At 49.4% G+C, this 13,769-nt stretch overlaps 1 protein-coding gene across 13 annotated transcripts in view; it reads left to right on the plus strand.

Moving 5' to 3' along the window:
* TACC1 (transforming acidic coiled-coil containing protein 1) overlaps window positions 1-13,769 on the plus strand; it is a 120,097-nt gene that overhangs the window by 57,783 nt on the left and 48,545 nt on the right. For 4 of the 13 annotated variants that reach the window (XM_043893934.1, XM_043893927.1, XM_043893929.1 and 1 more), the window contains one exon: window positions 4,182-4,297. The exons of 3 other annotated variants lie outside the window; for them this stretch is intronic. Coding sequence is in view for 9 of the 10 variants with exons in the window: in XM_043893927.1 (XP_043749862.1) it covers window positions 4,182-4,297 (116 nt within the window). In the remaining variant the exon portion in view is untranslated. Of the gene's footprint in view, window positions 1-2,432; window positions 3,099-4,181; window positions 4,298-13,769 lie in introns of those variants that run through there. 6 more of the 13 variants (XM_043893935.1, XM_043893936.1, XM_043893925.1 and 3 more) reach the window with 5 other exon arrangements.

Consider the following 13,769-nt stretch of genomic DNA (forward strand, 5'->3'; position numbering starts at 1 on the left):
CTAGGCAAGAATACTGGAGTGGATTACCATGCCCTCCTCTGGGGGATCTTCCCAACCCAGGAATTGAACCCATGTCTCCTGCAATAGCAGGCAGATGCTTTAGCACTGAGCCACACTGAGAGTCACTGTGAATGTTCAGGGTATAGAGATGGTAGAAAGCAGGGAGAATTCCCAGAGGAGACACCTGCGCTGGTATCTTTGGACCTTCAAGGTCTGAGGGCTTGAGGTCGGGGGGGGGGGGGGGGTAGGGGGAAGAGTGTGCAGGCAAAAGGGAAATTGTTCCAGAAGCAACATTTAGTCAACTCAAGCTAGTCATCATTCCTAAATTTATCCTGTGGAATAAATTCCCTGGGACACTTAGTCACAATACAAATTTCTAGAACCTGCTGGGGCAATTTGGATTTGGATTAAAAAAAATTTTTTTTTTCCCAGTCTAAGTGCTTGTCTTTTTTTTTTTTTTTAATGTTTATTTGTCTGCACTGGGTCTCAGTCGAGGCATGTGGGATCTAGTTCCATGAGCAGAGATCGAACCTCAGCCCCCCTGCACCTAGAGCTTGGAGTCATAGCTGGTGGACCACTGAGGACCTCCCCTGGATTTGGATTTTTAAAGAAGGGTCACAGATGATTCTTGGACATGGGAAAGGTTCAGAACCAATTCTGTAGGGATTATGGCTACAACTTTAAAGGGCTGGAGCAGAGGAACAGCAAGGCTAGAGTAGGAGTCACAGATCAGCCAGGCAAAGGTGACCTGGGCTGGAAAAACTCTCCGAGGTAGAACCGGTTGGGAGACATTTACAGAGGATCTATGAAAAATGGGGATTGCAGGAATCATAATGGAATTGCAGAGAAATGAAAGGATTTGAGAACATTCAGGAGTAAAATGAACAGGACCTAGTATATGACAATTACTGATGTATGTGTGTGTGTGTGCGTTTAGTTGCTCAGTTCTGTCCGACTCTTTTTGACTCTCTAGACTGTAGCCCCCTAGGCTCCTCTGTCCATGGGATTTTTCAGGCAAGAATACTGGAGTGGGTTGCCATTTCCTCTGCCAGGGGATCTTCCTGACCCAGGGATCGAACTCACGTCTCCTATGTCTCTTGCATTGGAGGCAGATTCTTTACCAGGGAAGCCCACTGATGTATATGGACAATATCATTTCCAAGCAACAAAACACTTGTGTCAGATCCAGGAACCTGGGGAACCTTATAATCTGAAGGGTTGTGTGGTGAGCCATAAACCTAAAAATACAAACAGTGGGAGAGTGTTGTGGCATATTTCACGTAGACCTAAAAAAACAACTCCTGCTTATTTTGTAGTCTCCAGAACGATCAAAACTGTTGTGTTTATCTCTGGGAGCTGGATGAATTGTAAAGTATCCAGACACCCCAGCCCGTCTAGACTTCAGGCAAACCCCTGCCCTTCTGTTATGGTTAAGACCCACCCGCCAGGCCTTATCTTGCATCATTTTTGCTTTTGTTCTTGTTATCAAAATGTGTAAGGCAGTCATGATTCATCAACAGTATGCTATGCCAACCACTTTCAGGGGAAGACGTCTATCTGGCAGTGTCAGCCTCTGTTCTTAATTCTGGAGCTGCTCTTTCTGTGGGAACCTGCAACTCTGAAAATTAAGAGTAGGATAAGAAACGCCTTTATCCAGGCACGGAGATCGTGAAGCCCAGTCGGTTGAGGCAATTTATTCCGCCGTCCCTAAGCTGAATTCCTGGAATGAAAATGAAGAAAATCCGAGGACAGCTCTGCTACTTACTTCCCTCTCCCTTCAAACATAGAGTTGGGGTGTTTTTTTTTTTTTTTCCCCTTTGAAGGCTGAAATCACCAGGCCTGTTGACCGACTTTCGAAGCAGCAAACAGTGTCAGAAACCGAAGTTATGAAAAGAAAGCCTCAAAAAAAAAAAAAAAAAAGAGAGAGACAGAGAATGGGAGACGGATCAGGCTATAATTTCAGTGTCATTTAGCACCCTTTACTCAAGACCTGGCCACGGCGCGTCCACCAGTGCGGACTGGGGAGCGAAAAAAACATCTAAAAATTCCAGCCCTTGGCTACTCTTGTACCACCACTGAGGGATCTGACGGGTGAGGGTGAAAAGGCTGACATTTTCCACGCCGTTCTATCAGAAAGGGGAAAACGCCGTTAACAGCGGCCTCAAAAGTTGGTTTTCTGTGTTTTTTTTTTTTACAATAAGAGGCTGAACTCTGCGAGCCTGTATCACCAACGCCATTAAGTCGCAGTAGCAAGATGAAAAAATAAACAGGGAAGGAGGGACACCCAGCGTGCGCCGACTCGGAAAAACGGGAAGCCGGCAGAACCGTTGACGGCGCTCAGGTCCTCGGCCAGTCGCCGCCTCCAGAGTAGCAGCCTCCAAGCCCCTTCCCCCGCAGCGCGGGCGCGACCACCGCGGCGCGAAGGCAGGGGGGGCCCGGCCGCTGAGCCGCGCGCTTCCGAGGCCCCGCCTCCGTCGGCGCCCCTCGCGGCGAGCGCAGGTGGTACGGCCCGAGGGGGGCGGCTCCCGGGGCGCGGCTCCGCGGCAGCTGAGGCGCGGCCGGCCGGCCGGGAGGCGGGAGCCGGGAGCCGGGCCCCTCGGAACGCAGACGCCGGGCCGCCGGGCCGCCGAGGCCGAGCCGCCGACCCGGGCTCCGCTCACCCCGCCCCGAGGAGGCCCCAGGAGGGGCTTCGGCGCCGCGGCCGCGCGTTCGGGAAGGAGGACGAGGAGGGAGCGGCGCGCAACCGGCCGGCTGGCTGGCTGAGAGGAAGCGCTGCGCCCGCGCCCCCGACGGCGCCCGTGAAACCACATCCGCGCCTCCGCTGGAAGCGCGTCCGGGCCCCTGTCACCGGGTCCCTCCATCTTGAAAGGGAGAAAAAAGCGGTCTCCGGTCCCCGCTCCCCTCCTCCCAGGAGCCGGGGCCGCAGGAGCCGCGCGCATGGCGTTCAGCCCTTGGCAGATCCTGTCGCCCGTGCAGTGGGCGAGATGGACGTGGTCCGCGGTGCGCGGCGGGGGCGCCGGAGAGGACGAGGCCGGAGGGCCCGAGGGCGACCCCGAGGACGAGGACTCGCAAGCCGAGACCAAATCCTTGAGTTTCAGGCAAGTACACGCGTTGCTGCCGAGATGCGGACGCGCTGCCATCCATCCATCCATCCGCGGCTCATTATGTGTGCGCGCGCGTGTGCGTGTCTGTGTGTGTGTGTGTGTTCTCGCCACCCGCGTTAACCGTGTTCATGGCAGTGCTGCCGTCCCTGCCCGTAACCAGGTCCCCTCTGTGCAGTCGAAAGTTAAGGACGTTGTGCCCTCCCGCCGGGTGTTTCCCTCCCCTCGTTTCAGTGTGAGCTTTCTGAACCTAAACCAGAATCTGCAATCTCTCCGCATCCCCGTGTGCCTCGGTCCCTTTCTCTAAGCTTCGAGCCCCCAGCCCCCGCCCTTGCACAAACACACGCACTGTCGTGGATCACACCCGCAGGACACACACACAGTCGTGGATCACACCCGCTGGAGACACACACAGACACACACAGTCCTGGATCACACCCGCTGGCACCTGGGGCCATCCCTACGGGGAAGAAGTCGCTCCAAGGCCCTCCTGGGACTCCTCTGTGTCCCCGAAAATGCAGCCTTGGTGAAGAAGGTCGCGAGATGCCGGGCCCCCTGGCCGCTGGAGGAGAAATGGTCGTCTCTCCTAAGCTGTCAACCCGTGTGATTGCGGGAGGCAGGTGACAGCGTCCTCGGCCTCTGGCCGGGTGCCTTGCACACAGGTAGAGAGAGGCCTAACTCCAGAAAAAGGGCATCGTGGCGAAAACTGGCTTCGTGATTTTAGGCTGAGGGGCGATCTGAATTTTTAAGCCTCTGGCAAAGGGCTCTTGTGAGAAAAGGAGTCTGTTGAAGGGGCTTTTGGGGGGCTGTCAGAGGGAAGGATGACCTCAGAAATAAACGTTGCTGGAGAAAGGCCCCGGAGGATGGAGGAGATTTCAGGGAGACGGAAGCCCGAGGAGGGCGCTGCTACAGCACTGCAGCCTCCCCCCCACCCCCCACCCCGGGGCCAGTCCACACTGAGGACCCCTGCGCGGGGTGCAAAGTTAGCAAGAAATACTGGACCTTGTGGAGATGTAGCCTGTAAAGGGGTGTCGGAAATACCGTTGAAAGTGGTAATTCCTCATTTTTCCCCCTTGGCAGCTCGGATTCTGAAGGTAATTTTGAGACCCCTGAAACTGAAACGCCCATCCGATCCCCTCTCAAGGAATCCTGTGAGTCAAACCTCGGACTGGCAGGCTCCGGGGCCAAGACCCAAGGTAAGGAAAGACTTCCCTTATTCTGCCTTTTTTTGCTGCTGTTGTTTAAAGTTTTGAAAATGTAAATAAGGGAAGGGAAAGTGTTAATTCAGGGCCATTTTAAAAGGTAGGGGGTTGTCTCCTTACTGAGCAGGAGCTGTTTGAAAGCTCCTGGCATATTTGAAATGGTTTGTTTGTTTGTATTTTTCCGAGTGTGGAAGCCAGAAGCTTTCTTCTCTAAGTAGGTTGTACATTTTGCAGTAAGAAATTATCATTATCAGAACATTCCTGCTGGGCCCTGAAAAACAAAAATGTGGGTGGTGATGTCGGGATGGAGGTGTGTTTAGATTTGGCTTCACACATTTCTCAGGCCTGCGCATTTTCTTCAGGGTGTGGCTGGAGACAAGAGTTAGAGGTAGGAGCTGAATTTTTTTAGACAAGCAGGAATCTTAAGAGGCGGTGTCAAAGTTCTTCACCGCCCCTGCTTCCACCAGGGATGGTGGTGAGCCCCAGTCCACCCAAGAAAGCCTGGCATGGAGATGCCCTTCTGCACTCAGAGCCCAACCTTGAGCCTGCGTTTTAGCTGCAGAGGCTGCTGCTGTTCCTCTCAATTAGCAGAAACCGTTTTTGTCCCTCAGCCAGTTCTGAGTAAAATCTCACCTGGCCTGATGGCAGGCAGTTAGCTGTTTAGAGTGGCTGTGATTCAGCAGTGAAAACAGTCATCTCTGCAGGCCAGCATCATGGAGGGTGACAGGCCTTTCAGAGGGCAAGCAGAATGTACCTACCTGTCAGCTTGGCGTCCCTGGTGGCTCAGCGGTAAAGAACCCTTCTGCAGTGCAGGAGACGCAGGTTTGATCCCTGGGTTGGAAAGATCCCCTGGAGGAGAGCCTGGCAGCCCACTCCAGTATTCTTGCCTGGAGAATCCAATGGACAGAGGAGTCTGGCGGGCTATAGTCCTGGGTTCACAAAGAGTCAGACACCACTGAAGTGACTTAGCACGCACGCACACACCTGTCAGCTTGGTCCTAAGTAGAACAGAGAAAAATGAAGCTGGGGAAGGGGGAACAGAGCTGGGGGAGGGCTGGTAGGAGGTGCTGAAGGCTGATGGGGTGGGGAACCTGACTGATCAGCGGACTTGAACAGAGTCCTGGAGGAGAATTGAGGGGGCATATGTGCAGTTTCCTGAGGAGAACTCTTCTAGCAGAGAGCATGGCTCCTGGGAAGGTCTGTGACAGCACCAGCCTGAGGCGGAGGGGTGGGGAGGGAAGTGCCCAGGGGGGCAGCATGTTGGAAGTCAGGGAAGAGGCCCGGGTGGCTGCAGCAGTGACTAGGCAGGGAGCCGGAGTCAGCCAGGTAGGGGACGGTCTGGGTCTTGTTGTCACAAGGCATTCATTTTCCTTCTGAGTGAGATCGGAAGGACTGCCTTTAAAAAGTGCCTCAAACCAGACAGCTTAAAACAATGGAAATTGGTTCCCTTTCTGTTCTGAAGGCTAGAAGTCTGAAATCAAGGTGTTGTCAGGGCCTGGCCCTTTCCAAAGGTTCTAGGGGTGAATTCTTCCTTAGCTTCTTCCCTAGTTTCTTCTAGTTTCTGGTGGTTGCCAGTGATTCCTGGTGTTCCTTAGCCCGTGGCAGCAAAGCTCCCATCTTACCTGGTCAGCTTCTCCCTGTGTATCTCTGTCTCTTCATGTGGCTTTCTGAGAGGACACCAGTCATTGGATTTAGCGAGCACTCCAATCCAAGTCGACCTCTTCTTAACTTAGTTACATCTACAGAGATACTACAGTTGAGCCTTGAGCGACATGGGTTTGAACTGTGCTAGTCCACTTGACACAGATTTTTTTTCACTAAGTATGTTCTAGAGCAGGGGTCCCCAACCTCCAGGATCTAATACCTGATTTTCTGAGGTGGATCTAATGTAATAATAATAGAAATAAAGTACACAGTAAATGTAATGCAACTGGGTTATCCTGAAACCATTCCCCATTCCCTACCCCCATCCGTGGAAAAATTATCTTCCGTGAAATGGGTCCTTGGTGCCAAAAAAGTTGGGGACCACTGTCCTAGAGTACTACACGGTCCACAATTGGTTGAATCCAAGGATAGAGAAATGTGGATATGGAGGGTTTTCACCTGTACTAAGTGGTTGGGGATAGACACCCCTCACCCCCACATTGTTCAGGGCTCAACTGTCCAGATAAAACCACATTCCCAGGTGTGGGGAGTTAGGACTTGAGCTTATCTTTTGGAGGGAGTATAGTCCAACCCACAGCAGGGCTTTGAACAGAGGGACAGTGCTGTCACTTCCTTTTTCAAAGGATAGCTGGCTGCTGTCTGGAGAAGGGACTCTGGGATGGATGTCCTTTTCCTGTGTTTCCTCTATTCCGGTGAGTGGCATTGTCACCTGCAGTGACGAAATAGAGCCAGCTTTCAGTTACCATGTTACCTAATTTTTGATCAGGTCGTGAATTTATTCTCCCAACGGTTATTATATTTCCTTGCTTAGCAACTTCCTCATAGGTCGCCCGGGGAGCTCACAGGAAGTCTGTGCTGGATTTCGTGATGGAGCTGGACTTAGTGGGGAAATGAAACCAGCTTTTTGTGATTTGGTTTTGCTTTCAGTGGTGAGCTCCAGGGACTTTCCTGGCAGTCCAGTGGTTAAGACTCCACGCTTCCAATGCAGGGAGACGCAGGTTTGATCCCTGGTCAGGGAACTAAGATCCTACATGCCACGTGGTGTGGCTAAAAAAATTTTTTTAATAAATCAATAAATGGTGAGCTCCATATTGTGCTGCCCTGCTGAAAATTCACTTAGCTGGCCCTGGGTCGCTTTTTTACCATGAGTTCAGGCAGAGACCGCATGGGAACAGACACTGAAAATTCACTTAGCTGGCCCTGGGTCGCTTTTTTACCATGAGTTCAGGCAGAGACCGCATGGGAACAGGCAGCTTTGCGTGTTGGAGGACTTGTGTGTGCCACTTGGCTGGGTAGCAGTCTCCATGACAGAAGATGCTGCTTCATAGCTTCCCCTTTCTTCTCTCAAGATTGGCAGATCTGAAGGGAGATTTGAAAGCCTGAGAGAGCTTTTCTGTGGCCTTCCCCTCAAATTTAAATAAAGCTCACAAGACAGTTTGAAAGCCTCTTTGAATTGCTCAGCCTGGGCCGCCTGCTTCCTCACCATCCTGTCAGCTGGTGGTCTGATTCATCCTGACAGATTCTTCACTAATTGAATGGAGGCCAGTATGGCCCAGGCCCCCAGAACCACACAGACCCAATTGTTTGGTCCTTCCTGTACCACTGACTCATTTTTACAAGTTTTGGTCACTTATGGCTCAAACTCTCTTTTCTCGGTCTCTTTAGAATTTTTCTTTTTAGAGAGTCACGGACCAAGAAAGGGCTTTCCAGATGGCTCAGCGGTAAAGAATCCGCCTGCAACGCAGGAGACGTGGGAGATGTGGGTTCGGTCTCTGGGTCGGGAGGATCCCCTGGAGGAGGAAATGGCAAGTCACTCAAGTATTCTAGCCTGGGAAATCCCATGGACAGAGGAGCCTGGGGGCTACAGTCCATGGGGTCACAAAGAGTCAGATGCAGCTGAGCGTGGATCAAGAAAGCTCAGTGAAGTAGCTCAGGATTGTGGACCGTGAAAGTGGCAGGCGGAGCAAACTGGGAAGCAAGCAGTACATATGATGAAGTCTTGCCATTTAGTGTCTTTAAATAACAGGATGATTCCCCATCGGCCTGGCAGTATCCTGCCCTCTGGGGCTTCTTCCCCCAACACCAGTCCTTGTCCAGAGTTCTGTGGATGGCCTTGTCATGCGTACACAGTGAGTGTAAAAATACAGCCAGAGCACAGGTCTGACCAGGGAAGATATCAGTGGGCAAAAATTCCTGGAGTCTAAATGTTGAAGTCTTAATTTCTCGGCCTGGAAGGTTCTCTTTCTAAAAATTGTTGATTATTTGACTCCTGATAAGGTGGTGTGCATTCTCAGTTTTGCTCAGTTGTGTCCGATTCTTTCGATCCTGTGGACTGCAGCCCACCAGGCTCCTCTGTCCTTGGGATTCTCCAGGCAAGAATAATACAGGTGCAGGTTATCATTTCCTCCTCCAGGGCATCTTCCCCATCCGGGGATCAGACCCTCATCTCCTGCCTTGACTGGCAGATTCTTTACCACTGCACCACGTGGGAAACCCCCTAAAAAGATGGTTAGTCTTTGATGCAGGGGAACAGCACTTGTAGATCATGTAAGACTCTGTCTTCTGGCAGGATGATCTATAAGCTTTGCAAAGGGTGTTTAAGTTGCTGATATTACTGTTCTTTCTCTTTGCTGGGAGATGTATCAGTAAGGAGACATCACTCAAGAGACTTCACTTGAGAGGTACGGTCCCAAGTTCATTGTTTTTTGTTGTTGTTTCCAGTGCTGATGGACTGTGGTTTTGTCCCGTGTTTTAGATTATAAAAGTGAAAGCTGCAGTGGCTGTTCTCTGCTGTCCTCTGTTAATGGAAGCCTCCCCCAGCCTGCACACACAAACACACAGGCCTTTGTTTACAAATTGTTACCTTTCTTTGAGAGAGGGAATTTTAATTCACATTGAAGCTCTCTATGCCCTTGGAACAGTTACCCTGTTTGATGTGTTGATTAGATGAGTAGATACACCAAACACATAAGATAGTCCTCCAGAACAGGAGAGAGATAAACAGGGTCAGTCAATAGGTGTTTACTGCCGGAGGCCTGTGGGGACTGCCGACTTGTTTGTTGACATAGTTTGGGTCAGTGTAAATAAGGCATCAGCCAACAATAGCTCATAGGCCTGCTGTTGCCTATTACTGTTCTGTTGGAGAGCTGAGAACTGTTTCTACATTTTTAAATGGCGGAAAACAATATTTTGTGTGCAAAGTATACGAAGATCAAATTTCAGGGCCCATAAGTAAAGTTTCATTTTGTAATGCAGCCGTGCATTTAGGTGTAGTCTGGCTGCTTTTGCAGTAAGACAGCAGATTGAATACTCAGAACAGAGGCAAATGCCTGAAATATTTACAATCTGGCTCTTTACAGGAAGTTTGCCGACCTTGATTCACGCTTGCGATGATTTTGGTAAAATGATAAAGTTTAAGTACTGTATAATCTGACCTTTATAATTGAACTTTAGTTTTAAAAAAGCTACAAGGCTGTAGCTGATTAATTAGCAAATGAACTGTGGGTTCTGGGTGCTGTTCCAGGGAAAGACTGGTTTGGGCTGGCTATTTGTCTCCCTCGCAAAGTGACGTTTCAGTCTGGTTCATACTTAATTTTCAATTGACTAAAATAAAAGATATGAGAAAAAAGGAAATTAGGGAAGAGTGGGGAGAATTTGGCAATCATTTAATACAAGTACAAACTCAGAGACTTTTCACTTTTGTTTCTAATGTAACTTTGGGTGTTTGAGAATTTGTAATTTGACTGTTGCTGTGGTGTATTTTTGGTATAAGTTGTATGGTTGATTGGTTTAGATTGTACCTATGTAAGACTTAGAAGGGAAATCTTATTAAACTCTGAGTCTTAGATGTTTGATCCTAAGGCTTTGGGCTACTTGTATAAGCAAATATGCAAACATTGAAGTGTTCCAGTCGCATCTGAGTGTGGTTCTCCTAGGGACTTAGTTTGACGCCCTGTCCAGGCTCCTGCTGCAGGGATTGCTTTGTTAGAATGTCTTAGAGGTAATGGGACTAACGGGCCTCCCTGGTGGCTCAGATGGTAACAAATCTGCCTGCAATACAGGAGACCTGGGTTCAATTGCTGGGTCAGGAAGATCCCCTGGAGAAGGGAATGGCTTCCCACTCCAGTGTTCTTGCCTGGACAAATCCATGAACAGAGGAGCTTGGCATGGGGTTGCAAAGAGTCAGACCCGACTGAGTGACATAACACACACAGTGCGACCAATGAGGACCCTTCATGTTACCTGACAGTCCACCCCAGTGGCTCCTTCAGCAGCATTCCAGGTTAATGCTCTTATTGTATTGGCTCTTTCACAGTTTAAGTTTCTATATTACTCTATTTCATATTATTCTGAAATGCGCTTAAAAACCTCGGCAGCATGATATAGTTCCATCCCCCACCCCCAGCCCTGTGTAATGTTTGTAGCTCTCTGCTTGGAAATTCCCACTAGTTAGTAAATGGGATGCGGCCGTGCGGCTTTGTTGCTTTATTTTATAACAATGTAAAGGGGCCATGTGGGCATTCTTGGTGACTCAGTGAAGAATCTGCCTGTCAGTGCAGGAAACATGGAGACACAGGCTCAGTCCCTGGGTTGAAAAGATCCTCTTGAGAAGGAAATGGCAACCCACTCCAGTATTCTTGCCTGGAGAATCCCATGGACACAGGGACCTGGCGGGCTTCAGTCCATGGAGTCACAAAGAGCTGGACACGACTTAGTGAGTAAACAACAGCAACAACAAAGGAGCCGTGTAAGGAGCACCGCTACCTCTGTGTGGTGCTCCCCCCGCAGAGACTCAGAGAGTATTAAATAAAAATCTTGGGGGCAGGGGCAGAGTCTGCCTGCTGGAAATGAAGATTTTATTTTAGTCAGTGTCAAAGTAGTTATTATTCTTTTAATGTGAATAGCGAATTCAAGACCTTCTTAAATATCGTGATGATTATATTCGCCTCAGACCTGCATTTCCCAATTTAGGGCTCACTTGAGCCCCAGATAAAACAGTATAGCTTCCTTTGAGAGCTTCCGACGGTGGACGTGTTTTCTCTGGTGTACTGAAGGGGCAGCCCTGCTAAATTGCATTGCTACTGCTTAATTCCCAGGTAGCACAGTGGTAGAGAACCTGCTTGCCAGTGCAGGAAACACGAGACTTGGGTTCTGTCCCTTGGTCAGGAAGATCCCCAGGAGAAGGAAGTGGCAACCCTCTCCAGTATTCTTGCCTGGAGAATCCCAAGGACAGAAGAGTCTGGTGGGCTACATGTAGTCCATGGGGTCGTAAAGGGTCGGACACAATTTAGCAACTAAACAACAACAGCAGTGCTCCACCTACAGAATGGATGTGGTCTGATGCCATTTAACACATTTAAAGAGCAGTCATAGTTTCTTTTTCAAGTGACTAGTAATAATATTGTTCATAGGAAGCCCTCGCAGAATATACCATTTTGTCACAGTCTTCTGAACTCCAGTGAGTGACAGGGAGACCATGGTTTATCCACCCAAAATAGCCATCTCTGTAGGGATTTGATAACTAGGGGTCACTGAAGTGTCCAGGAACGGTTTAACCTTGGACCCAGGAAGGGACTGCAGCTTGTAAGTTCAAGGTCTCACCCTCACCTTCACACGTACATGAACCTCATTTCATGGGCTTGCACAAATATAATCAGATCCCCAGGGCCTAGACTGATGATGGCCAGACTTGGCAAGAGAATAGTAACCAAATGGAATATCTCATTAATTCACAAGTGGAAAAATGTGATCTGGCAGTTCTGTTGGCAGATCCGGATACTGTCCTGGCCAATCCCTGTTCCCTCTGTCATTGCTGGAAATCACGACAGCAAATTATTGATCTCCAGCTTTCCCCCTGCAGAATTCCAGCCTAACAGACCACCAACTTTCTGTTCTAGCTGCATTTATCGTATGTATTGAATGCATTTTTTTTTCAGCATCTTATTTGGCTTCATAACAATGATGCTTCGAAATAGACCACTCGTGGTTTCCAGTCTAGAAATTGGGAAACAGTCGGAGCCTATACTGCTCGTAGTACAGTGGGGTCATAAATTCAACTTTCAAAAGGAAGGTTTGTTTATTTGACTGCGGGATCTTTAGTTGCGGCCTGTGGGATCCAGTTCCCTGACCAAGATCCAGCTCTGCGTTGGGAGGGTGGAGTCTCAGCCACTGGACCCCCAGGGAAGTCCTGTAGATTCAGCTTTGAAGATCACACACCCAGCTTCTCTCTGCAGGGAATGTATGAATCTCTCTGTCTTCACTGACTTAGGAAATGACTTATCAGAGGAAATGAAAAGTTCTTAAAATGTTGCCAGGACAGAGTATGTAATGGGGGAAAGCCTGTTCTTTAGTATCTTGTAAGATGATGTAATTTGAAGAAAAATCATCAAGAGATTACATCTTTCACACATGTTAACTTAGCATATATGATGTATGAAGGGTAAAATGTATTTTGAACATCAGAAGCCTACAGTACAATTTAGACATCGAGTCAGAAGGGGGAAAAGTAAAAGCATCACTGGGTAAGCAGTAGTGTTGGATTAAAAACATTTGCTTCCTTTGTGCTCAGTGTCTGCTTGTCCGTGAGAAATAAAAAGGCACCTGGAACATTTGCCTTCATTTTGCTTCCCTCTCCACCCGTGAGTCGTGTGTGGGTGAGGAGAGGCAGGTGTGTGGGGGCGTGTGCAGCCTCCTGGGACTTTGCGCCCATTTTGGCGTAGAAGGAGGAGCTTCTTAAGAGGCTGTATTGCTGCATAGCTTACTCCTTGGAAGGAAAGTTATGACCAACCTAGATAGCATATTAAAAAGCAGAGACATTACTTTGCCAACAAAGTCCATCTAGTCAAGGCTATGGTTTTTCCAGTGGTCATGTATGGATGTGAGAGTTGGACTATAAAGAAAGCTGAGCACCAAAGAATTGATGCGTTTGAACTGTGGTGTTGGAGAAGACGCTTGAGAGTCCCTTGGACTGCAAGGAGGTCCAACCAGTCCATCCTAAAGGAGATCAGTCCTGAATGTTCATTGGAAGGACTGATGGTGAAGCTGAAACTCCAATAATCTGGCCACCTGATGTGAAGAGTTGACTCATTGGAAAAGACCCTGATGCTGGAAAAGATTGAGGGCAGGTGGAACAGGGGACGACAGAGGATGAGATGGTTGGATGGCATCACCGACTCAATGGACATGAGTTTGAGTAAACTCCAGGAGTTGGTGGTGGACAGGAAGGCCTGGTGTGCTGCGGTTCATGGGGCCACCAAGAGCCGGACATGACTGAGCAACTGAACTGAACTGAAGGCTGCATAGCAGATAACTCTGAAACTGGGTAGTAGCTCAAGCCACTGGATGTTTATTATCTCACTTTGTTTTCAGAGGTCTGGAACTTGGGAGCAGCCCAGCTGGGTGTTCTGGCTTGGGATTCCTGGTGAGAATGCAGTCCTGGCATTGGCTGGGACCCTAGTCATCTGAAGGCTTGACCAGGGCTGGAGGACGCCTCCTCAGCCATGCCAGGCACGTTGGTGCTGGTTGTGGGTGGAAGATCTCAGTTTTTTACTGTGCGGTGGGGCTCTGTCTGTGGGGTTGCCTGAGCGTTCTTCCAGTATGGCAGCTGCGGTGTCTGATGACAGCCTCAGAAGCCATACTGTTATTTCTACAATATCCTTTTGGTTACCCGAGCCCAAGGGTGTGACTCCCAGGAGGTGGGACTTCTGGGGGCCGCCTTGGAGGCTGCCTGCCATCAATCTCTTGTTTGCTCTGTCTCTCTGGTCCTCCTTCTGCCCCTCTTTTTTTAAAAAGATTTTTTGAT

This window comes from Cervus elaphus, chromosome 32, assembly GCF_910594005.1.
Source record: "Cervus elaphus chromosome 32, mCerEla1.1, whole genome shotgun sequence".
NCBI classification, from domain to species: domain Eukaryota; kingdom Metazoa; phylum Chordata; class Mammalia; order Artiodactyla; family Cervidae; genus Cervus; species Cervus elaphus.